General features: G+C 39.7%; 1 protein-coding gene across 1 annotated transcript in view; it reads right to left on the reverse strand.

Annotated features, from left to right (window-relative positions):
- LOC117813819 (neural-cadherin-like) overlaps positions 1 to 25,182 on the reverse strand; it is a 99,003-nt gene that overhangs the window by 44,677 nt on the left and 29,144 nt on the right. Inside the window, exons 7-16 of the mRNA XM_034684858.1 lie at positions 22,699 to 22,841; positions 21,063 to 21,235; positions 18,030 to 18,198; positions 17,245 to 17,415; positions 15,792 to 15,964; positions 12,595 to 12,762; positions 8,873 to 9,122; positions 5,901 to 6,028; positions 5,363 to 5,549; positions 1,481 to 1,624 (exon numbers count right to left, since the gene is read on the reverse strand). Coding sequence (XP_034540749.1) covers positions 1,481 to 1,624; positions 5,363 to 5,549; positions 5,901 to 6,028; positions 8,873 to 9,122; positions 12,595 to 12,762; positions 15,792 to 15,964; positions 17,245 to 17,415; positions 18,030 to 18,198; positions 21,063 to 21,235; positions 22,699 to 22,841 — 1,706 coding nt within the window. The remainder of the gene's footprint in view (positions 1 to 1,480; positions 1,625 to 5,362; positions 5,550 to 5,900; positions 6,029 to 8,872; positions 9,123 to 12,594; positions 12,763 to 15,791; positions 15,965 to 17,244; positions 17,416 to 18,029; positions 18,199 to 21,062; positions 21,236 to 22,698; positions 22,842 to 25,182) is intronic.

The following is a 25,182-nucleotide window of genomic DNA, read 5'->3' on the forward strand; positions in this document are numbered from 1 at the left end:
CACACTACGGCCTTATTGTGTGTTTGTGTGTGTGCACAGGGAGCCTTGCGATTCGCTCCTCGTCTGTGCACACACACTCGGCCTCTACAGCTGACTCTGACTTAGATTTTAAGCAGGCAGTAGACTTTGCATTAGCTCCTACTGGCGTCATTTTCTTTCATGTGCAGGCTGAACTCCTCAGCACTTCACTTTTCTTACTTTGTGCAGAAGCACTTTTATTTTAGAAACAACAGAACGGCGTAACCACGAGAGTATTACACCTCATTTCCTCTGAGACCTGAGCATTAGTAGGTTTTCATGTATCCTTTTCTTGTTTTGATTACTTAATTAAATGGAAACGTTGTAGCCCGTCTCCTCGGCTTTAATCAGATACTAATTAAAAAAGAGAGCTGAAAAAGTAAAAGGGAGCATGAGAGGAAAAAGCAGCGTACTGTAATGCAATCTGATAGCACCCTTTGGGGGATTATTGTGAGGCCTGAAAGAGGGTGTGGGGAGGGGGAGGCGTAGTTTAGTAAAAAAGGGAAGTCAGTATCTGAACTTATCTACTGTGTCTCCATGGAGACCGTCCAGCCTAATGGTTTAACACTGGAATAGATAAAATAATCTCCTGGAATGAACAGTCTTTGCTCTCAATCATGCTGTTGGGTTAAAGTAGCTACAATCCCATGTAAATACACTAATCTGTTCTATTAACACAACCCTGGCTGACAAAGTGCTCCCTGCCTCCCACAGGGATCTGCCGGGCTCACAGCAGTCAAGCCCAGGGTGGAGATTTTAAACAAGACGGATTGAGCTCAGCCTGTTGGATACAAGTGCAACAGTGTTGTAACTTTAATGTTGGGGGTGGGTGTTGTTCCACAGCTATTCATCATTAGTGCTGCAGCCGGCCTAAGCTGCACCCCCGCTTGCCATAAATACTTGATTAACGGACCCAAACATGCCCGATAAAGGGATCTTAGGCCCACCGCTGAACAGGGGATGAGCAACCGCTTTATTGGTTAAATCCGACCCACCTACTGTGTGGGAGGGTGTCACTCTTTCTGGAACATATGTGCTATAGAACATTACAGAGTACTCAAATGACTCCTGCTAAATCTAGCACACTGAATCATTTCAGCAGAGCTCAGGCCAGATTGGGAGATTGCCTAGAGGGTCACTATATGCAAAATGCTGCATACCAAGGCCATCTTCCAAAAAGGTGCCTGCTTGGCAAATAACTCGCCGCTGGAAAAAAAACACACTGACTGATAGACTGCCAAAATGTTTTCTGTAGTTTCAGGAGAGAGAGAGAGAGAGAGAGAGAGAGAGAGAGAGAGAGAGAGAGAGAGAGAGAGAGAGAGAGAGAGAGAGACAACTGTGAAGTTTTTGAGTGTCTCACAAACTTTCACACTCTTTCTGGTTGGACAGCTTCTTTAACCTTTATTTCAAGGGAACGTTATCGGTAAAACGTCCCCGGGACCTGCTGCCTCATCAAGCGTACCTTCATCCTCGTCATTAGCACTAACGGTGACAACAGCCAGGCCCACATCTGCATCCTCGTCGACTCCGACTTCATACAGCCGCTGAGCAAAGACCGGTTTGTTGTCGTTGACGTCGCTGATGAAAACCCTCACATACGCTGTGTCTGCAAGAATGACAGAGTGTCAGAAGATTAAAGAGCATGCACACACACACAGACAGACACATGCACAAACACACACAGACACACACACACACACACACTCAGTGTAGTTTGTGTTTTCCACTCCATCTGTTTATTGATTCAACAATTCATTGTCACTGCTTAGTGTGAAGAGGCACTTAACCTGATGCCATGTGCCTCATTGACATGGGAATCAGAAAAAACATTATTCACAAAGATGTGCAGTAAATTACAGAAATTATTCATTTTGTCAAGAGTTTATTGTTCTTACAGGGCGAACAGTTTTCAGACGAAAGAAGCACGCTAATGGGACTAAACCTCTTCAACAAGCTGCTCCGTCACAGGGAGTAGATAAAGAACCTCTCTACAGGGAAGGTTAAATATTTATAAGATGACAAGTGTTTGTGCCTTGTTGATACCCCCCCCTCCCCACCTCCTCATTACGCTGTTTATTTCTTTAGTTAGAAAGAATAAATTATCTGCTCACATATCACATGGGTGACATGTTAATTTAGAGCTGCTGCAGTAAAGAGGCGTTGATGGTGGTGGAAGGTGGCTCTATTTTCTCAGCGTGTTTTTACCTCCTCCTCCTCCTCCTCCTCCTCCTCCCTGTGTGCTCCAGTGGTGACGCAGAGAGACAGGTAATGTTTGCAGAGGAGATGAGCCCTTCTGGATGTGGGAGATTTGTAGCACAAGACGCTGCTAAGGCTCATTGCAAATGCTAAGCAGCCTTGGCAACTCTGGAGAGAAGGCTTTATGGCTCCAAAACATCACCCTTTACCCCTAATACCTCCTTCACAAACATTTACCAAAGAACCGCTCCTGAATACAAACGTCATATTATGTAACTCTGCATACAGGCCGAGGTTTTACGAATGCCAAAATGTCACAAGGAGAGAATGGTAAACAAACACGGGCCATTCTGGTTAAATATTGAACAACGAAAATTAAAGAAGGAGGGCAGGGAAAAGGCTCTGTCACTAAAACAGTGCCAGGAAATCTCACAGTTAGACTGTCAGGTCATGGCATTAAAGTAAACCACATTAGAGCATTTTTTCTAAAGTCATTACCACAATGTAAATACATATAACACTATGTAGTCTGTTTAAAACACAGTGCACACAGACAGAAGTCCTCATAAATGAGTTCGCAGAATTACTCTGTTGGCTTATAGGAACATAACAATGCTGCTTTTTATGAGACTGACAATTCACAGCCAGGCCAGACATCACTTTACATTATACAGCTTTTATAATGTAACAGCAGCAGCACAATTTGACTCAGGTATAAGAGAATGCACTGTAATAATCCTGAACTGTTAAACATGTTAAAATATTGCAGCAGAAATAAACATGTGTAAAACCTGGTAGAAAGACAGTTTGGGTCTCTATAGCTCATTCCTCTATTCATGACAACTGAACGGGCTGGATTTATGTTCTCATCTCATGTTTTAACTACATAAATCCTTGAAGTTTTATGGTGGGGTCACCTTGACTGACAGGTGTAAGCTGCTGTCTGTCTGGCAGATATCTACACAGCTAATCTAGCCACTGAACTTAACCTCTCTTGTTAATGTAATCTTGTAAAGCACAAATCAGACCAATTCTCTGTCTTTCTGGGTGGTTTATGACCATCCAAGAAGTCTGTGCTCAAGCTTCTTCAGTGAATGAAATTCTGGTATGACTAGTCATACCTAGCTTGATTGTCATTTCGATGTTTATTTACAATTGTTAGCCTGTGTATAAAAGTCTGGATCCAGCTACTACCTCGAGTCTTGAAAAATGAAACAATATTTGTACTTTATTTTATTTTATTTTATTTTATTCTATTTTATTTTATTTTATTCTATTTTATTCTATTTTATTCTATTTCATTCTATTTTATTTTATTATATTATATTTTACCCTTGTCATTGCTATTACTATTGTTATTATATTTTTTAACTATGTTAGTACATTGTTGTATTCCCCTGTCCCGTGTTGTAAGCTGCTGTAACAAAAGAATTTCCCCCAACGGGGGACAAATAAAGTTTATCTCTATCTCTATCTCTCTATCCAAAAGCCAAGGAATCCCCCTTTACACCCATGTTAACATGTCCATCTTTACTTCTGTTTTTTTGAGTCTGAACAGCTCATATCTTTTTATGTACACACACAGGGGTTGCATTTTCCCTAACTCATCCATTTTGAAGGTATTAAGACAAGTAGTCATAGAAACATTTGCATAATGAGGGACCCCACTGAGTTGACTGACAGGTCTACATGAACCAAAGTAAATCCTGTGCAAACAGTCCAAAAAGACATCCTCTAATTTACGTATCACATGCAAAGGGTAAAATGCTTCACAAACTGCTGAGAGCAAAATATAATCTATCTGCATTAGTGTTGTTTGTGTAAATTTAAATGAGCCATTATGCATTCATTTGGAGCAAAATGTGCCCCTTTCTATGCAAATGGGCCTCATTACAAATAACTTCTATTTCACAGTGAGTGAGAGTTAGAGTGAAATATTTACCGTCTGCTTAGAGCTGGTGGTAATTGTGCTGGAGTATTTACAAGTGTCATTAGGCTTAATCTCTTAAATGATCAAGAGAACAGTTCCTCCTCTGGACGACTAGATGTATTATATCTGTGTACAAAGTCTGTTAATATTTCTTTTAAACTCCTATTTCTATAATAATCAACGGTTAAATCAGTCTTAAGCTGTCTGTAGCTTAATTCGGACACAAATGCTGTCTCGTTACACACAGAGTGTTTTATCCCCCCGTCTGAACAAGCTGCCTTTTGCTAGCTTAATCCAGGATGTAGGGTGGATATAAAATGTGAAATATGTGTCACATCTGTCATAAATTCACCCCATAAATGTTAAGGACTTTCCCTCTCCATCCATCTCATCATGCTGATAGAGTTTAGCACTGTCAGGATAAGAGTGAACAGTGCAGCTCTGCACAGCAGAGAGTGGAGATGCTTACAGCTCATCTCAGGCACAATAAATGCAAATCTGGAGCAAACTGCACAGAGCTGCAGATGGAGCAGATAATGGGGACAGTTGATGCACAGTTCATAGTACTGTTAGCAGCATTGAAACACCCCCTCAGTCTGTAAAGGACATGGGAGAAAACTAGTTCACTGGCAGCTAATGACTAAGTTACGCAATGCCAACCATTTGCTTTTACAAATGATAATTTCCTAATGCTCACTTCCTCCGGCTCCACCTTCTTCTCCAAATTTGGTCACTTCTAGACTCAGAAAACCCGCATGCATGCTCCAATTTACTCAACATGAGGCTCCATGTGCTAAGTCAAGAAATCAATGAAGACATGATGGCTAAGGACATCAGTCTACAGTCTTTTGCCATCTGGGTCACTAATGATCATTAGTGCAATTTAAATGTTGTTTGTCAAACATACAAAAAAGTATAAAAAACACCAACTAACTGTACCTCTATTTGGATTATGCGCAGTTTCTTTTTAACTGAACCAACATGTGCCTCAGTCAGCCCTGGAACGAGACAGGCCACCTGTTTACCATGTTTTTTGCAAAACTAATGCAAAGCTAACAGGCCATACAGGAAAGGATCAACATTCTTCTGTGACTCTTGGCAAGACAACCTATCAGTACTTCTCAAAATTATTATTCTTCGAGGGATGAAATATCTTATTATTCATGAGGAGTTTTATGCAAGAAAAATCAAAGTCTGCTGTCATTATTAAAATCTAACCTGAGTTGGGCTGCTTGTTCTTGCCGGGTCGCGCTGACTCCTGCCCGTCTTCTGACTGAACTTCCAGCAAATAAGAGCTCCGTGCCTCTCGATCAAACACAGCCTCTGTGCAGATGATCCCAAATTTTGGGTCTATGCGGAACAGATGGTGGTCGCCGCTGCTGTCACTCAGCAGAGAGTAAGTGATCTGAGGAGCACAGGGAATTAGAAAATTAAGCTGCAGCATTTTTCAGGCAATTATTTGTAGAAGCCGTAGAAATGAAAGGCTTTGTAGTTGAAAATGTCAGGAGCTCTCCATCATCTTCCTAGAGACTGTCTTCTCATCACAGGCAAACTCCGATCGATACTCTATTCCACCAGTATTGTTACATTCTGTCACACAGAAGCAACTGCTCAGTTATTGACACTGTCTCACAGCACTTCAACAGATGTAGTACAAAACTTCAACAATATGTTACAGAAGGAACCTATGGTTTAGCAAAAAAAGCCAGCATAAAGTGTCTTTTCTCAACATAAACAAACATATCAATCCACCAACCTCTCCGTTAAGCCCCAGATCTTTGTCGTGGGAAGACACTTGGAGAACTGAGGTCCCAATCTGGGCTCCCTCTGTAACCGAGGCCTCGTAGATGGAGGAGGTGAAAAATGGCACATTGTCATTGACATCTATGGAGAGAGGAGAGATTTAGGAGCAGATTAATAATGTGTTAATTTCCAGATACTAATTAGATAATAAATTCTGTTGCATCCTGAGCTGCAGTCTCTGTAACGGGGTGTATTAAAGATTTAGGGGTTTGATTTCCTGAAGAAAAAAATGAGCTCACACTGTTTTCTGCTGCTGCTGACTTGAGCATACTGGATTTTATAATTCCCCTGCACATGAACCCAACGTTATGCTTCAAAGCTTAAAGATAATCGGCTGATGTTTTGGTCAGGTATAATGTGGTTGCCAGAACCTAGAATACGTTTTGTATGTGTATTAAGTTTTCATCTCCCTATTTTTGAAAAAATAAAAAACAAGGCATAGCTGAACAGTTTAACACCAAAAATGTTTAAAACAAAATGTTTACCTTTCTTTTCTTTGTTTATGGTTTTTAAACGTTAATATCAGAGGATTAGGGATACATTATGATTAGAATAAAGTCCTAATATTACTAGAATAAAGTTGTAAATTCACACCTATAAATTGGTTATTTATGAGAATTAGGAACTACATTTATGAGACAATAATGAAGTCATAATATTATGGGGGCAAAAAGCTGTTAATCATCACAAGATGATCCACATCCCCCAATTTAATACAGGCAGCTGGCTGCTCTTCTGAATCCTCTGTTATTTTACATAAAGATTAACCATAGCTTCTATTCACAGCTTTCTTCTTGTAAAATCAAAATTTGTTCTTGTGAGTTTACGACTTCATTCTTGAAAATTTTCATAATTGATCTGGTCTACAACTTTGCACCTAATCTTCCTTTGAAATGTTTGTGGTGCGTTGTTTTGAAGGTTGCTTCTAAACTTTTATAAAATGTAAGTATTCAGACATTTTTGGAGTGCCAGAACACATAAAACCCTGTCATCCTCTCTACGCACAGTTGAATAGCTAGTTAAAAAGTGTAAAACATATAAACTCTGTTTTCTTTGAGAGGGAAAACAGTGATTCATGAAAAAGTGTTTTAAAGTGATGGTGGGGAGAGCTTTCCTACTAACATAGCTTAGCTCTTTGCTAGCTGAGGCCTGTACTTCATTGGCTTATGTTGGTTTTGCTTGTCTGTGAAATGAATTTAAATTCACATACAACATGACTTGTGTAAAACAATTATCAATATGCGAGCGCCAAATATTGATATTTTAATCTTCAATTTTCCAATTGCCGATTTGACTCAATGCAACTCTAATTAGTGACTTATCAGTGGCGCTAATGACCCTTTGAGGCTAACGTGAACGTAAGTTCATTTATCAAATTAAAACTTGACATCTTCATAATAGAAAAAGAGGACAGCATGATAAAGTTGGCAGTGGCGGAAAAAAGCTCACAGATGTTCTAGCCATCGAAACCAAAAAGAAGAAATAAAGGAAAGGGACGAGAGGAAAGGTGGAGTATGTGCTCCAGTATGGCGAGTTCCATGACTTTACAATCCACACGTGAGTCCTATGTGAAAATTTCTGACTATTTTACTGAAGAATAGGAAATGCAATCTTACATGCTCCAAACTATCATGATGCATGAGACTCACGCATGTTGTACACTTATGCTAAACAGAAATCGTGATGTATCATTACGTTTGTGTCGTGTCATGTCAAGTCGTACTGTGTCGTCTGGTGAGCCTGTGGGCATGCAACATCATCACATCAATAGCTCTGTTGAATTCAGTTGTGACTGAGTTTTTTTTTTTTACTTTCAGGCAACAGTAGTTCAGTCTTTAAGAAGCAGTCAGGCAGCACAGTGAGTTACTTCATCATAAGTTAGCAGTTTAAAGTGAATTCCAAGAGTTATAGAAATATATGCCTGTAAGCGTCAAAGTAAATAATGTTGCTTGGGTAATATTTTATCTTTAATCAACTGTCTTCAGGGGTAAAAGTACTCTTGATGGCGATTCTAATTCCGTTAGCCCATAAATGGGAATTTCCATTATATGTTAGCAACAAGCTGGAGGACTTTTAACTAACCTTATGGTTGCAGGTGATAAGTTAGCAGTTAAGAGCATTGTTTAAGAATGATTTACACCATTAAGTGACTCTGCATATGCTGTTATGGCTCTGTAAAGTAAAACATTAAGTTTTATTCTATATTGTCAGTTTTAAAGTGTCTTGTGTGTGAGGTCATACTAAACAGTCTCTCATTTCACAAAGAGCAGTTTATCCTATCTGCAAAATAAACACAAACGTTCAGGGAGGGCAAGATATAGCTCTTTGTATTTGAAGCCTTCAAACCTGGCAGCATTATTTAACACAATTAATGCAAGTTAATGTTTTATGAATTGTAAGTAATGTTATGTTGAAATGGTCAATATACTGTTTGTTTTCACAGTTTTTTTAGACTGTGCAATTATGTGCACCATCTCTAAAACTGCGTAGCTTCACCTAATGGATATCTCCATTCAAACACCTTTTACTTATTGCCTCGTGTTTATGTAGTAAACGTTTTATGGTATCATTTTTGCTGGCACATGTGTTCACAGTGGTTATTTGCATAGTTTTTTTCTCTTTCAATACAGCTCTCACAGTGTTTGTGAAAATTGAGGCACTGCATCAAGGAAAGTATAGGTTTCATAAACCATTGGAGAGTTCATCTTTGCTCAAGCTGGGGATGCTATAGTGGCATCTTTAAAGTTATTCTTATGTTTCCATTTTTTACCAACTGAAAGTAACATTATCACCTACCACAGTACTGGCGCTTTTAATTAGTGTAATAAATTGGAAAATGACATTGGAAACAATTAAATCCACACATGATATTACATACAGAATATCATTTAAATCTGCTAATGCAATGCAAATCACAAATCCCACCTGTAACATTGACGTAGAATGTTGTGAAAGCAGCAAGGGGAACGGCAGCCACGTTCTGCGCTCGAACCCGGAGAGAGAAAAAAGGCGTTGTCTCGTAGTCGAGAGGCTCAGACACCAGAATGGATGCAGAACCGTCCTCACGGTTGGGGGAGAGGTAGAACCGAACTGGCATGTTGGTTTCAGGGACCATCCCGTCCTCCAGGTTGTAGGTCACCCTTGGGTCACCCAAATGAGAAGTAGCCTTGATTGTCTGAGCAGGATGAGAAGTTAGATCATTACTCAGCTTAGCTCACAGCCTGGATGTCAAGTTCTGTTAAAGTTAGGCGGACTGATGTTAAGAAGCATTAGACAAATGTTCCTAGTGCTTATAGAAAAAAAGAGGAATCTGACTCAACCATTATAACATTGTGGAAGACATTTCCCTCCCTTTCTTTAAAAGATTAATTCAGTATTTTGGGAAATAAACCAGTTCCCTGTGGCAAGTTTGTTGCAATGATTTCTTGCAATGAGGGTGATGAGAAGCTCAGAATTCTCCCTGAGATGCCTGGAGATGTTTAATTTAGCTTTGTACAAACAGTTGAAGCAGGGAGAAAACCGTTCCTTTTTTCCCCTAAACTTAAAAAACACATCCAAACTATCTTTTAAAACTTAAAAGACTCCAGTGGGTCAACATTCCCAGCCCAAAGAAGAGTAAATAGGAAGTCATTTACAGCTCTCGTAGATTACTTTAGTGTGTGTTAGCATACATTTTTTAAAAATGGACGCACTTCGTTGCTACTTCTAGATTTCATGCCTGCTAAGCTTAAAGGTGACATATCACGCTTTTTTCATCAATATATATTGTTCTAAGAGGTCCCCAAAACATGTCTTTAAAGTTTATGCTCAAAAAAACACTTTGAAATCAGATTTTGGCATGCCTGAAAAGCCCTCTTCTTCAGCCCTCCTCAGAACAGTCTGTTTTCCCTCTGACCACGCCCCCTCAGGAAGTGGATGTGCCCTCGGCTCTCCAGCACGTTGAGCTAATGTTTACATGTTGGCTGAATATACACCGCTGCTCACAGATGGCGTTACTTCAACCCTCTGAATCTAATCCAGAATCTGATCCTGACGGAGAGGCGCCTGTAGCAGGACCTTTCTGAAGGATTGGTCACAGATTTAGTGTTTCTTGTTGTTTTATTTATCAGTATGTCGACGTGTGTCTTGGTACACAGCTACAGCTACAGCTACAGCTACAACTACAGCTACAGCTACAGCTACAGCTACAACTACAGCTACAGCTACAGCTACAGCTACAGCTACGACATGTAGCTATGCTAACTAGCGCTAGCACGTTTCCATGGAAAATAAAAATCATCCACTAGATCTTCAAATCTGCAGACGTGGGGAGTAAAACAGACCTTTGTGTTTATTAAAACAGCCTACAACTAGCATGCCTCCCTCCTAAGCTCCTTGTTACCACACGTGTGCAGGGAATGAAAAACGGGGGAGGGATTCAGTATTATTTTATACAGTCTATGGGCTGAACAAGCTCCGAGCTCTGACTCCGTTACAGACTGGACATTGTTGTGACGTAACAAAAACACGGAAGTCTAAAACGGCTCGTTTCACACACATTTACAGAAAGGTGCAGAAATCAGAACAGGGGCAGAATGGATTTTTTTCATTCTCGGGGGGTTTGTAGACAAGCCAGGGAAACATTTCAGGTAGAGAACCATTAAAAAGTCGATTTTGCATGATATGTCACCTTCAATGTCTCCAAGCTTCATTTTCAGCTCCATTTTTTTCAAAGTTTGGTCTGACTCTAAAGGTCCTGTGAGGAGTTTTTAACTGGTTAAGAAACAAACCAAGGTGGTAGGTGTTGGTTGAGATAGTGCATGCTATGAAAACAGCCTTAAATTTTCCATGGAAGAGACTTCTGATGAGTGATACATTTTAAAACATTAAAATAACTCCAAAAGTGGATCTCTCTCTTTGTATCACATTGTATCGTATCAATTCTCTATCACCTCGTATTGTATTTGATGTATTATATCGTATTCTAATATCATGTTCTAACATTTCGTATCCAATCGTAAAGTGTCCTGTAGTATTTTTTATCATCTTATTGTATTGTATCACATTGTATTGTATCGTATCATATAATTTCATATCATATCGTATCGTATGGGAGTGAATACAATATTATACTCATGGGAAGTTTTGATGCTGTGAGTTGTTTTTTTAAACTCTTTCAAAAATAGTTTCATGTTGTTTCATATGGTACATGTACATCTGATACATGTAAGTTTTGTCTTACAATTAGTCTAATCTTACCTAAGAATACATTTGATGACTTGTGAAGGATAAAAGTGAATAATAATTGATTAGGTTTGAGTTGCCTTGAGAATAAGTACGTTACTTGTCAGAAAGGGACATTTCTTTAATCCTATTAGCTAGCTAGCAAGCTGTTGACGTATTCTATTGTAGTTAGCTAAGCTATCTTAGCTAGGTCACCAAAATAAAACTCAAACTAGTGTGACAGTTGACAGGTCCTGTCACTAGAGAAGCCTCCAAGTGCCTCTTAGAAGGGTAGTGATTCAAAAAGTGTTTTTATTCAAAAAGTAAAGAAGGAAAAAATAAAAGAAGGATGTATTATAATCAAAACAAGTTAACTGAGGAAGACCTAGAATACTGAACGCTGAAATTAATTTATTGCAAAGATATAGCACATACAAATTCAGTAGGGTCACTTTGTACCCATGTTGTGAATCAAAGGGTTAGGAAGATACAAAAATTACGAGTTTTGCATTAATTAGAGTCACAGCTGACTTAAATACCAGGCGGGCACACTGACGCTGTTTTGAAAGAGGCTAAAGGTCTGCCTCAACACCTTTGCCTCTTACTACATTGACTGAAATTAGGATGTGTATTTGCAATATGACAACCGTGGACGATATGCTTCAAAAGTCTGCTTCTGAAACAAAAGGGTGACATCACAGAGACTAAGTTCATTCATTATACAGTCTATGTATATAGAAGTGGTGAGCTCTTTACATGCTGCGGGCATATTTTGAAATTAGAACATTAATTGATACTTCTTTTTACTACCAATCTTTCACTAAGTTAAGATAACCTGCCATAGAAAATCTCCTGACATATTGAACTTTTTCATAATGTGACAAGCTACATTAGTACCAGGTCAGACCTCATGCATGTTTGTAGTTTGTACACTCAGATTATGTTGAAGTTTAATAACAGTAACTGTGATAATTGATTATCTGAGTAAGAAAGAGAGTAAGGTGCTGCTCATATCTTTTACCAGAGTCCTGAAATAACCTCTTATCTCAGAATGAATCCCCATGTGAGGACCTCGAAAAATAACATTTTTTGTGGTCTTCAGATTGACAGTGATATATTTTCACATCAAAGGAGAATTTTTGATTGGATTTAATTAGCCTGCAGGCATGAAACTTGCTTAACACATGCGATCTGATGTCAGCTTTCTTGTACAGCTTCCAGCTCAAACACGTTTACAGATTCTTGAGCGCACTGACAAGCTCTCAAAGTGTACGATGAGCACAAAGAGAACACAGTGCCTGAATAACACTCAGACTGTGCCCTAATCCAGAGGAGCACACAAACCAACAAACAAACAGCAATTACAGCATCTCAGAATAGCACAAAAAGCTTTACAACATATCAGATATTAAACCCAGTAAACCTGCTATCAAAGCTTCACTTACCACTATGGGTGTATCTCTGGCCGTGTTTTCTGGGATGACCACACTGTAGCTCTCCTTCTCCCACTCCGGAGGCTGGTTCTTCACGTTGGTGATGGTGACTGACAGCTCCACTGAAGTGCTTCGGTTACCTCCATCAGTCGCTATGATGTCCCGTGTGATGTAAGTTCTCTGTGACAGTGATGGATCAGTTATCATGGTTAACATCATGGTATAAACAGTGGATATTATTGGTGAACCCTCTAATGTCCATAGCAGTGGCATCAGAGAGAGAGAGAGAGAGAGAGAGAGAGAGAGAGAGAGAGAGAGATCATTAATTTCATATAATAATATCATTATTTATCATCGTTCATTAATGCATATAAAATATGTAATATATGGTTGATATGTATGTGATGAATATAATATGTAATGAATATGGTGTGTGATTAATGTATATATGGTGAGTGTAATGTGTTGTGAATATATATAATGTACTGTATGAATTTATGTGCTTTGGCAAAAATATCTCGTTGTTCATGCCAATAAAGCAAATTTGAATTTGAATTTGAATTTGAGAGAGAGAGAGAGAGAGAGAGAGAGAGAGAGAGAGAGAGAGAGAGAGAGAGAGAGAGAGAGAGAGAGAGAGAGAGAGCTATCAGTTGGGATGAGGGCCCTTAAAATTGACAGTATGAATCTACAGTAACAGTGCTTTTTAAAATCAGTATTTAAAGTTGTTGGTCACAAATGGCTCATGGCCACTGATTGGTATCAGTGAATACAAGTTTCTGCCTGTCCCAAACTATGAATCCCTTTCAAGGAGTAATTGGGGCAGATTTTGAACAACAGAGATGGCTGATTAAGACATAATTCAGGCTGCAAAAAGCTCCTCTACTCTGATTATTGGGCTATAATTGAACCACCAGGAAATAAAGCAGTGATTTTGAACTTCATCAAAGTGGACACTGTGAGGCAAACTGAGAAACTCCTTAAAGGGTTGTTAGAGGGTTTGATTTTTTTTAAGGTTATATTGTCAGGCTTTCATGCCTTTATTCAGAGAGGATAGGACAGTAGATAGAGAGAGTGGGGAGAGATATGCAGAAAGGGTCTGGAAACCGAGGCCACCTGCTTGAGGACTATAGCTTCTTTACATTGGGCACATGACTTAACCACTCAGCCAATTCACCCCCCCGAAAGTGTTTGATTTTGTTTATCTCAATAAGGCCATATGTAACATTAATATTAAATCATACCAGAGTTTAAAAAACCTCTAAAAGGCTTTTTTTTCCTGAGATGAGTTCATTTAACTTCATTGTAACCACTCACAATTAATGATAATAAAAGTTATAGTTAAACCACTTTGTAAATGAAAAATTGGTCAAATAAAGATTCAATTGTAACAATGTAATGACTCAACCTTCTGCTGTATTATTCTATTATGCAAATGAAGACCTATTGACTCTATTATTGTGCTGCAGCAGGCAGATAAAACGAAATCTCACTTAACTCCAGAATTACATTTTCTCTTCTCGGGACAATCCAATTAGTATTTGTGAACAAGTCTTTTCGAAAGCTTGTGAACAAAGATTGAAATCTGTGATGTCAATGTGGACCAAGCAGCTGCTGCTTTTACAATAAATGAAGCGCTGAGTGACTTTGTGGTAACATCCAGCCAAGGTTTAGAATTAAATTTGTGTTAATAGTGCCGGATATGAACCAGAAATTATTCATCAAATAATTTAGACTGCAATCTTCCCATGTTATCCACTTAATTCTCTGCAGAGTTGTTGCTGGCCCTGCATGAATCCTGCTAACTCTGGTGCGTTTGGGCACATGAATAATCTCTCTATTCAATGGACTGTCTCCTTCATATTTTCTCTCAAAGACTACGAGCCAACAGGGAGCTGTGCAGCACGTTTTCCTGTGAACTTTGTGGTAAGAAATTTTGAATTTCCCCTCATACTTGTTCCCCGTAATCAGAAAAACGATGAGGAAATCAAAATGGAACAATGTCTCAGACCAACTGAGACATTTAACATTTAATGAAGTGCTTTTACAATCTTAGTTACAGCACAAAGATTGTTGCATGATTCAGACAGACTCTGAAACCGCTCTTAAATATGCAGCAGCTTTGTTCAGCGAGGTTTAGGGCTGAACACTTTTAATTTTGCATGAAGTCAGCAGCAACATTGCCAGGGACTTCCCACACTAAAAAAGTATGCTAAATAATACACGGCTTCATAGTGCTATAGCAAGTTTCTAGCTGAGGAACAACTTCTGTCTTTGAATAAGTGAAAGAGGAAAACAGAAAGAGGAGTGTTGATAGGCTGCAGCAAGCATGAAAGTGCACAACACACCTATCAAACCTGAACTGTTACATCACTGACACTCTGACACAGTAATTCACTTAAAGAACATCAATTAGTCAACAAACATCAAGCACTTAAGGACAGCTTTCTAATCTTTACAGCTGCTTTTCAAGTTCAGCAAAACCATTTATAGAGTTGGAATAATCCTCTCTTTAAAAAGAGCTGTTTAATTTATCTTAAGGGAAATTATCTCTGCAGCACTTCCCGAAAGCACATCACTAAGCTTTAGTTTTGGAGGAGGTGTTAGCATCGAGGTGATCGTGCTTTGTGAGTTAAATCTCAGGTATGGCCTTCAAATTGTTTCAGTTAATAGCATCAAAGTACACGACTCGCCCAGAGCTGCTGCACGCTGTCAGTCTTCTTATCAAAGTCTTAGATGATAAATTAGAATTAAAGTCTTCAACCTGTTACACCAAGGCCAAACAAAGAGTCCTGGCTTCTGGTAATTAGCTTCGTAGAAAACCTGAGCCATCCATAAAAGAACAGTGCGTTTTCTGACAGCTATTGCGGTGAGTTTTTTTAACACACATTTTAAGCCTAATCTTCAGTAACAGTGCAATCTAGTCAGAGCTGTCGTCATCACATATAACCACAGGAATCACAAGCTGTTCAGATTTAATTATTTGTTTAGCCTGAATGATTCACCCCCAACTTCTTCCTTGGAGGTGTTTCCGCGTGCAGCTCCTGAGGGAGCTCATACACCCCACATCACCTCAAGGTGGCTCATTCATTAACTCTGTTGACACACACCCACAGGCAGCCATGCAACACACACCAGCAGGCAGTCTTTATGTGTGTGTGTGTTATAGCTGTGCAGGCTGACAGGACGGCATGTAATAACTGGTGACTGACCTGTGATATGGGCTGATTAACGTAGACCCATCCAGTGACAGGGTTGACCCGCAGGTATTCCGGCTGCTCCAGGGACATGGAGTAAGTGATCGCTGCATTAGTACCAAAGTCGTCATCGTGAGCGGCCACACGAAGGAAACTGGTACCAACCAACGTGTCCTCTCGCAGGAAGTCTACAGGGGGCAGAAATAATCAAAGTACTCTCAGTGCACAGTACAACAAACAGCAGGATGAGGCTCAGTGCAAAACATAGTAAAGGTCAAGCAGAAGGGAAGTAGTGGACATTGGCTGTGATGCACAATTCACTGTATTTGTTAAGTTCATACAAATTTCACACAGTGGTGCACTTTTTGAAAGCAGGTTGGTGTCAAACAAAGGGATTTTCGGCTTTCCAATCTCTGTTTACAGTGTCTGAACTTGGAGCTCGGTGCTGTAGTATAAGATGGGTTCTGGTTTCTATTTGTAGTACGGTTTTAGTTCATGTATAGGCCAATCAGCAGGCTTTGGTGTCAGCAGGAAAAACAGTCTGTATGGAGAGCAAAAGCAGGAGGAACACAATCCAGCATAATGACATCCCGGCTCCCATCTGAAGAGCATATATTTCTCTCTATAAATAGAATGAAGAGCAGCTAACGAGCTGTTCTAGATCAAACATTTACACTGAAACACAAATCTGCTTGATGCTGCTTCACTGAAGACCATCAGTTTTTAGATTTCCTGACTTCCTAGAATGCATCAGAAATGATGGATCTCATCTCCATTCAACAAACACACATTGTAAAAGTAGTTTTCTTCTCCTCTTGAGGACAGACCTGACAAAGCTTGGCATTTGTCCTTTGATTAATCTGCATCATGATGTCGTTATTTCAGCAAACTTAAGACCCCTTAATTACAAGAAAATCCCAAGAGCATCAGCTTCTATTTCAAGTTCATACCACTGAAGGCAGCCAGAATGAAGCCTCTAAGGAACTTACTGTTTACAGTGAAACTGAGACTCATCACAAACAGATGAATGGCACTACTCTATTGGACTGACAGCCTGAAGACTGGTGGTGCCTTTACTTTCATTTATCTTAGAAAAGATTGACAGCGAGTGAATCGAGGATTTTTTTTTTCTACACTGAATACTACTTACACATGGATAGGAAAAGACTATAAAAGTGATTAGAGCTTCCACTTTATCTTGTGGGATGTTAAGATTGACACAAAGTGAAAGTTAATCACAGTAATATTAAGCAGGGAATGAATGATGCTTCATTTTTCAAAACTGAGGGCAATCTAGGGAAAACTGTACTCTGTCTACATCTTTATTTAAAAGAAATTGCAAGATGAAGGTTAAAAAAGGGAAAGTAAGAACACCACTCAACATTTTCACCTCAGTATATTTAGGGTCTTAGTTACGCTCTTGCTATAGTTATATTATTTTTGTTGTATCAGCATGTCACACACTTACACTCATAGCGCAAATTCTCAAACTTTGGACTATTATCATTCTGGTCCAGTATCTGGATGGTGAGCTGACAAATGCCTATGAGCGGCTCCTCCGCCCAGTCAGTGGCGGTTACTGTAATCGAATACTCCCTCTGTCGCTCCCTGTCGAACCTCCTGGCTGTCACAATCACTCCTGCAAAGACAGAGCAAAACAAACACACATGAATACATATTTATGCAGTCAGCCATTCAGCAATCCTCTTTTTCAGTCATCTGTGCACACATCCACCCATCCGTCCATCCATCTACCCACCCATCCGTCTTTTTATCCGTCTTACCATCCATCCATAAATCAAGACAAGAAGTAAACAATTATAAATGTATTCAGAGTAAGTCGAGCATTTATTTCAAGTGCAGCAACTTTGTTATTAAATCTTGGGCTGATGAAATGAGAACAGAGGCCTTAAATAAAATGACATGTTGACTTAATGTGTTAGGACTCAGACCAGGATCTATATTGTCTTTATTATGTAGATGTATTCTTATACACTGAGGACTCACACTGAGCCTGCCCACATTCAACTAAACAATGATTGACGGTCGGGTTTTGGCATGAGGCTCATTTTCTTTGGAATAGAAATGTGAATTATATCATAATTTCTCTCCAGATAAGGTCACAGTTTACCCTGAATGCCTAACAAAGATGTGAATAACAGTTTAAAATTAGTGCTGTTTTTCTGTAAATAATTATTGGCTCTGCGCCTAATTGAGAGATACTTCAGTCAAGACAAGCCGTGTCCGCTCTACCTGTGTCTGGATGGATTCTGAAGGCGGGCATGGCACTGTCTCTGTGCATTAAGCCATATTTGACTTTTCCATTCGCTCCCTCATCTGCATCCACCGCATGCACTTGCAACACAAAAGTCCCCGTTGGCTGGTTTTCCAGCACTGAAGCCTGCTCACGATATTGTTGGCACTGAGATACAGAGAGAGAGGGAGAGGAAGGAGAGAGACAAACAAAAACAAGAAGCATTTCTACTATATGTGGGAATACAATGTGAGAATTAGTTACAGCATTGAGAGTAAAGGGATCAAAGAAATAGGTCACACAGCACACACAGGGAGGTGTAGACACAGTAGCCCACATGTATAGAAAAAGAAAACACTTGTGCTTATTTCTTTTGAAGAGCCAGCAGTGAACAGCTTTGTCTTAGCCGGGAATTCAATCCATTCCCCTAATGAACATATGCCCCAGATAAAGAGCTACTCTCTGGAGTCCTTCTTTTTTGAAATCAGACATAAACGCAGGCTTCTCTTTCAACAGAATGACCATGAAAAGAGAAAAACAAAAGGCAAGGAGGAGTGAGAGCCAGACCGAGACGGATCAAAGGATGTAAGGGAGAGATAGAAAGAGGAATAAAGTAGGGGTTAATGGGATGTGATGGCACAGACAGTATGGCCTGCAGGTAGACTTTCATAAAATATCACATAATATTGAACATAAGGTCATGCTAGCCTGGATGGTTCTGAGGTGTATTTGGTATTCTAACGCATCAAGATGCCAAGACCTCCAGCCAAACTGAAAGACCTCAGGAGCTCCACATGAGAACGTCTCCTGCCTAAGTTCAAGTCCCTCCTAATTAAGGAGCAAGTTAATTAAACAGGTACAGTATATTGTGATGATACTGCACTTTTTTTTTTCATAAATTAATTGAAATCCCAATGGAGCGCCTAAAGATAGAGTGGGTGTGCAGGCTAATCAGAACTCATGGGAAAACAGAGCGCAGAGAGACGCAGGCCAGGGAAATGAGAACACCAGGGCAAAAAAAAGAGGGCTGGCAGGTGGGATGAAGAGAGGAAGGAAAGAGTGATAGATAGAGGAATAACTGATGTGCACTGAGAGGAAGGCAGACAGACAGGCAGAGGAAACTTTGTGGGCCATATTGTGTAAGCACAAACTTTGATTTGAGGCAAAACATCCGACTGTCAGCGATTCAGACGGCTCAGGTTGACAGCACCGACAGAAACCCAAACAACAATGCTTTAATGGAGAAGTTCAGCATTTTGGAAAATAGATGTTAAAGACAGACAGAAAGATATACACCACCATCATTTCTGTATGGTCGATATAAATCTACTGTCAGTAGCTGCTTAGCTTAGCATAAAGACTGGAAACAGCCCAGCTCCGTCAAAAAACCTTGAAGGGTTTCCCACACTGACGACTTATAATGGCCGACAAATACTTTTTTAGAGGTTTAAAATGTTAATAAGTGAGCTTAGAGACACTGTGAGGAGTTATCATGTTGTGTTGATGATGGTGCCCCCTCTGGATGATCTATAGTGTTTTTCTGGGATGAAGACTTAAATTCCAATGAGCACTATCACACACTGTGGTAAATATGTGTCTCATTTGTCGTTGAAGTAAATTAATGAATTTCCTTTTTCATCCTTCTTTTCTTTTTCAGAAGATGAGGTCATGTATTGATTTAATGCTATGTCAAATTATTAACTATAACATAACAACAACTAAACTTTGTAAACTCTGATTTATTACTGTTAGTTAGTTTACAAAATGGAGCCATGTACTGGCTTAATGTCACCCGTCACACTACCAGTGCCATGATGTGTACTTGGGTGTCCCAATAAATGTCTGACTAACGTAAATATGCACATGGTATAACCCTTTAGTCCGCAGTTTTCTCCGTCTGAAACAATATTTCATCAGAAAACATACGTCTGTATGTCAAACCTGCTGTTAATCATGAGGACAAAATATCATGTTAAGACAAAATTATCAAAAGAAAACTCCTACTTGATAACTTACTTCTCACTGACAAACTTTAACAGCAGAGCTCTAAAGAGAGACACTTCAGGATGAGGAATGAACATCAACTTGTTTTTTTGTTTTTTAAAATCTGACCTGAACACAGAAACTAAAATTCTGTGTAAAGAAATAACCAATCTGATCTCTGATGATCTCATTTGACTCTGAAGGGGGCATTAGTATAGAAGACTGTTTCAACATCAGTTTAAAACCCCTCACAGTGACTTTCAGAGAAGCTGCTACACTGATTTTGTTGCACTTGGAATAAGTTAGGCTAGCTGTTTCCTCCTGTTTCCAGTGTTTGTGCTAGGCTAAGCTAACAGGGTGATGGGTTTCATATTTTGAGTGAGTATAAGTGAGAAAGCCAATGAGCAAACTTCTAAAGATATCGAGTTGTTCTCCATGCTGTTTCCTCCTGTTTGCATTGTCTTAACTGATTGTTTTCAGACACATTTTGGTCTATCTCAACTCTAGTTCTGCTCTTATAAGTCCCTTTCAAACATGCACTGTGATCCTGAACATTTCCAGACACTACCCATGTAGGCTGCACGTGTGAATACAAATCTCTGAATCAGTTCAACAAGACCTAACGTAGACGTCTTTCTGCCAGCTGCAGCGATATTGGGCTGAACTGCTGTGTGAATGCTGCATGTATTAGTCTTGTTTGATTACTGGAAGCAATTTTCTTCACATGTTTGCATGCACGGCCGGTCTAGGTTGCTCGTGCATTGTTTTTCATTTGTGTGTTGCATTACAAATACATCCCTGTTCATATTGTAGTGAGAAAAATGCAGACACAGTCGCATTACTGAACAGTTCCTATTCTTTTGCATGCTCAAACCTTCTACGGAGTGTTTGGGTGAGCATGTGCAGACACCTTCAAGACTTGACCGTCTGGAAACTTTCTGGAGCTGTAACAGAGGCTCTATGTGTCCTGATCACTCTGCAATCAGCAGCCAGATTATGACTAAAGAAGGTTAGTTATTTAAAAATAGAAAGAGGAAATAGATCCCTACCTCCTCAAACACAGGTTTGTTGTTGTTGACATCGTCCACCCCGACGATGACACGCGCGGTGGAGGAGAGAGGGTGAGGTCCGCCTGATGCATTGTCATCTGTGGCCGTTACATTCAGGACGTACTCCAGGCCTTGAAGCTTGGGCAGGGGAGTGGAGCGGAGACGAATCAACCCTTCAAAGACAACAGAGCCATTAAATCACACAGTATAAAACGCGGTCCCTCCTAACACGGTAAGTACAACTATTCCATTAGTCTGTAAGCAGGATGTTACTGCCTCCCTGGCCTTGTGTTTTGAAGGATGCTATCAATAAAAACAAAGCGGGGAATGTAAACTGGATGTTGTTGTTCTTCAAAGTGAGATAGCGAGTTGCAGAAATTTACCTCAGAGTTCCAGAGAAAGGTAAAAATATCAGATATGCAGAGTAAATCCAAAAACCAATTTCACAGCTGTGATTTTGGCACTTTTCTAATCTAATAATTGCACGCCCTTCTCCAAAGATGCCCATCCAACTCAGGCACTTGAGCGCAAACATGAAGTAGTAAGTGAGTCGGGTTAGAAGTTAACCAGGCTCAGCAGATGCCTATTAGCTGTTCCCCCTTCCCCTCTTTGTCTGCTTTCATGTAACAGTGAAGATCAAAGGTGGGATAAAAGCACGCAGCATCTGAGTCAACATCTTTCTCGTCAAGACTAAAACAAAAACATCAGAGGTTGCAGGACGAACAAGCAGCCTGTGATGTGGGGAAGCTCATTGAAGTGGGAGCATCGGGAGGTTTTTTATTTTCTGGTTGTGTTTCGATTCATCTCTTTTAATGCTTTTGATTAAAGACAGCTCGGCATGCTGACACACGAGGATGCGAGTGCCTGACTTTCCTCTCTCCCAATTTGCTTGTGTTCCTCGCTGCCCAGAGAGAGCAGAGGAGCATCCTCGCTCCTAATGACAGTGTGTGACGTTGACAGCACTGCACCACTACATTAAAATAAGTGAACTGTGGGATGTACACGGTAATTCTCCGGGCTTAAATGTCAACCTTGTTTACAAATGCGACATGAGCTCAAGCAGCTATTCAATGAGCCAGCACTCTCGGTATATACAGCACAGTAAGTGGGAAGTCATATAGTAGGTTTTCCTGCACCAGAAGGGTATTAGCCAGAGCATTTTCTAGCTCTGAGAATCAACAGAAAAGGTGGGAAGGAATATAAAAGATGACACAAAAGAAAGAGGAGTTGGCAGAGCGCAGCCTGGAGATTGTGAGCCATGATAGAGCAGTTGTTGTGAAATTGAATTGAAAGGGTTGGGTGACAAATGTCACAGTGATTGCCACTGGTTTCGGATCAAAGCGTAAATAAAAAAAGATAAACTTTGCAGTCGACAATGCTGGAAAGACGGGAAACGTTCCTCTGAAGCCACAGAGTGGAAATTTCCTAAATAATGTCATCGTTTACATTTATGACCTCAATAATAAAAAGAGCAGCTCTCACATTAAAGTTACAGCTTTTAATAAAAAACCTTCAATATCCCTCCACACTGACTTTGAGAGCAGAGGGCGTTATTAGAAAAAATTGAATATGTGATTTGACGGAAAGGCTGTCAATTATTCTGAGAGCTGCAAAGTGTAAAATTAAGAAGTATCACCTTTCTGGCTGTCGATGACAAAGTTCCCTTCCTCGTTGCCGCCTGTTATTGAATAGATTATCCCGTCTCCGTCTGGGTCTTTGGCCAGAACCGTTGCAACCAGAGTGTTTGGGCCTGCATCCTCAGACACAAACGTTCGATATCTGTAAAGAGGAAGCCAAGTTAAAAAATGAGACAACACTGCTATTAAATTTTTAAACAGAGCAGATGTGGAGGTTCTGTTCAGATTAATGTAGAGCTTACTTTGTTTTTCTTTACTTTAACATCCTGTCGCTCCTAAAGTCAAGACAAACAATACAATATTGTTTCTAGAGTTTACCTTGTCAGGGATTTTAACACAAATCTGAAGTGGACCTGTATATCTTCCGTTCCTCTCAAGTAGAAACAAGTGAGTGTCAATAATTTGATTGTTTCTGCACTAAATGAAATGAAGCATTTTCATACAGGAAGACTGTTTTGTACTCATTCATTCATTTAATCTCTCTATATCTGTCCTTCTGATGATCAGAAGATTATTGGCCTTAACTCTTTCAAGCACCAAACCAACCACATTTAATCTCTACTTCTATCCACCAATCATCATTTTAGCTGCCAAATAATGTGCTCTCCTGAAGACCTCCTCCACTTCAATCACCTCCTTTGTCTAATCAGTGTCCCGCTCCAGCATCTCAGCTCATCCTGCATCCTTATCCCTTCCTCACGACCCCTTCATGTGCATGAAGACTTTTCATATATTTTTGAAGCTTGTCACATAAATAATTGTTTTCTCATAATGAAGTCTCTCATGATTGAAATTATTTTGCTCTGATGTCTGCAGCTTGTTGCCTTTAAAAGTTAACACACAAACATTTACACCCAGCTATACGATCTCTTTTATGAGTAGAATCAAAGCAAACATTTCAGATATTATTAAACTTCAAATTATTTTTCGTTAATTATCATAATTATATTTCTAACTGAAAAAAGCATTGACCTTTTTTTAAGTGTTTATATATAATTTTGCCCATAACTGAAAGTTGCTGAAATGTTTGGAATAAATGAAATGGAACAGTAAACTACAGCTCTTGTTGTTTTCAGTCCTTCCAGGATCCCACACTGTCATTGTTGCAGCCTAATACGCTTGTTTTCTCTGCAGCTTTTATAAAAGTTAAAATGCAAGTTGTAATTTTTTGAAGCCTCCTGTTCTGTGTAACACATTACAAATCAACTGTGAGCGCCTGGGACACACACTTCTGTTAAAGCTGTCTCTTAGCTGAGCGAGCTCTTTCTCTTCTGATGTCCCTTCTAGTTGATTTCCATGAATTTTTAATGACATCCATAGGAGAAGAAGATAATTAACATGTTATTAATTCATTTTACATTGTTCTGATAATTAATTCAAGTGCTGTGCTTTTATGAAACCAACAACCTAGACACAGTGGGATTACTTTCTTTTTAACAAACACTCTTTTAGATCAGCCGTGAGTCACTTTTTTAAAAGAATCTCTGATTGGAGGAAAATTTCCAACACAGCATCTGATTGGTTACACAAGACAAGACATCAAGAAGCTGCAGCCAACAAAGATAAATAATTAAGGATCACTTTACAGTCTCCTCACAGACTTTGTGGGTTGAGGGTGAATTATGAAGCTCACAAAATAAAAACAATCACACCAGAGCTCGTGTTAGATCAGAGCAGCTGTCTGCTTTACAGAATACAAAAGCGAGTCTCTATCACACAGCCTCCAGAGATATTTAAGACGCACTCACAACTGTACTCTGTGTTGTTTATAAAACACTGCAGACCTATGGAGATCAATATTTGATATTAAAGTAGTGTATTAGGTGACGTACATGTACGCCCTCGGGGAATTAGTGTGATTTGTTTAATTTGTAGGAAAGTTGTGGTGACGGGCCAAGTCGCAAAAAAAGTGATGGGAGTGTTGAATTCTTTTAAGATAGTTCTTCTGTCTTTTGGTGCCTTTGGAGAGATATGGCAGTGGAGATATGAGGAATGGTATAGGGGCAGTATGTCAGAACTGAACCAGGCTGCCCACCTCAAGGACTACAGCCTCTGTGCAGGATGTAACCACTGAGCTAAACTGGCACCCCAAGGTTTTTCATTCTTTATGTCTTGTACCTTGTCCTTTTGTGCTCTTCTGTCTGTTCACAGTTTGTTTACTTAACATTCCGGTACAGTATGTTGACAACATCACTGCTTTTACTTGATTGTGTTACATCATGTTTCCCACATTGCTGTCTGAATACCTGAATGTACATGACATGAATGTCTGTACTCACAGTTTCACATGTTGGACAGCGTGGATCACGACGCACTGAGATTCACGTCAAACTCACTCACCGTTGAACTTAATATTCCAATCTCATTGGGTTGCTTTGAGTATGTCAGGGTTATGGCGTGGGTTTTTCTTTATTTATAAAGCCTGCCTCTCCTCCTTTTTAATCTTGAAGGATGAACTTTATAATCATTGTTTGTTTGACATT

The sequence above is a fragment of the Notolabrus celidotus genome, chromosome 6 (assembly GCF_009762535.1).
Source record: "Notolabrus celidotus isolate fNotCel1 chromosome 6, fNotCel1.pri, whole genome shotgun sequence".
NCBI classification, from domain to species: domain Eukaryota; kingdom Metazoa; phylum Chordata; class Actinopteri; order Labriformes; family Labridae; genus Notolabrus; species Notolabrus celidotus.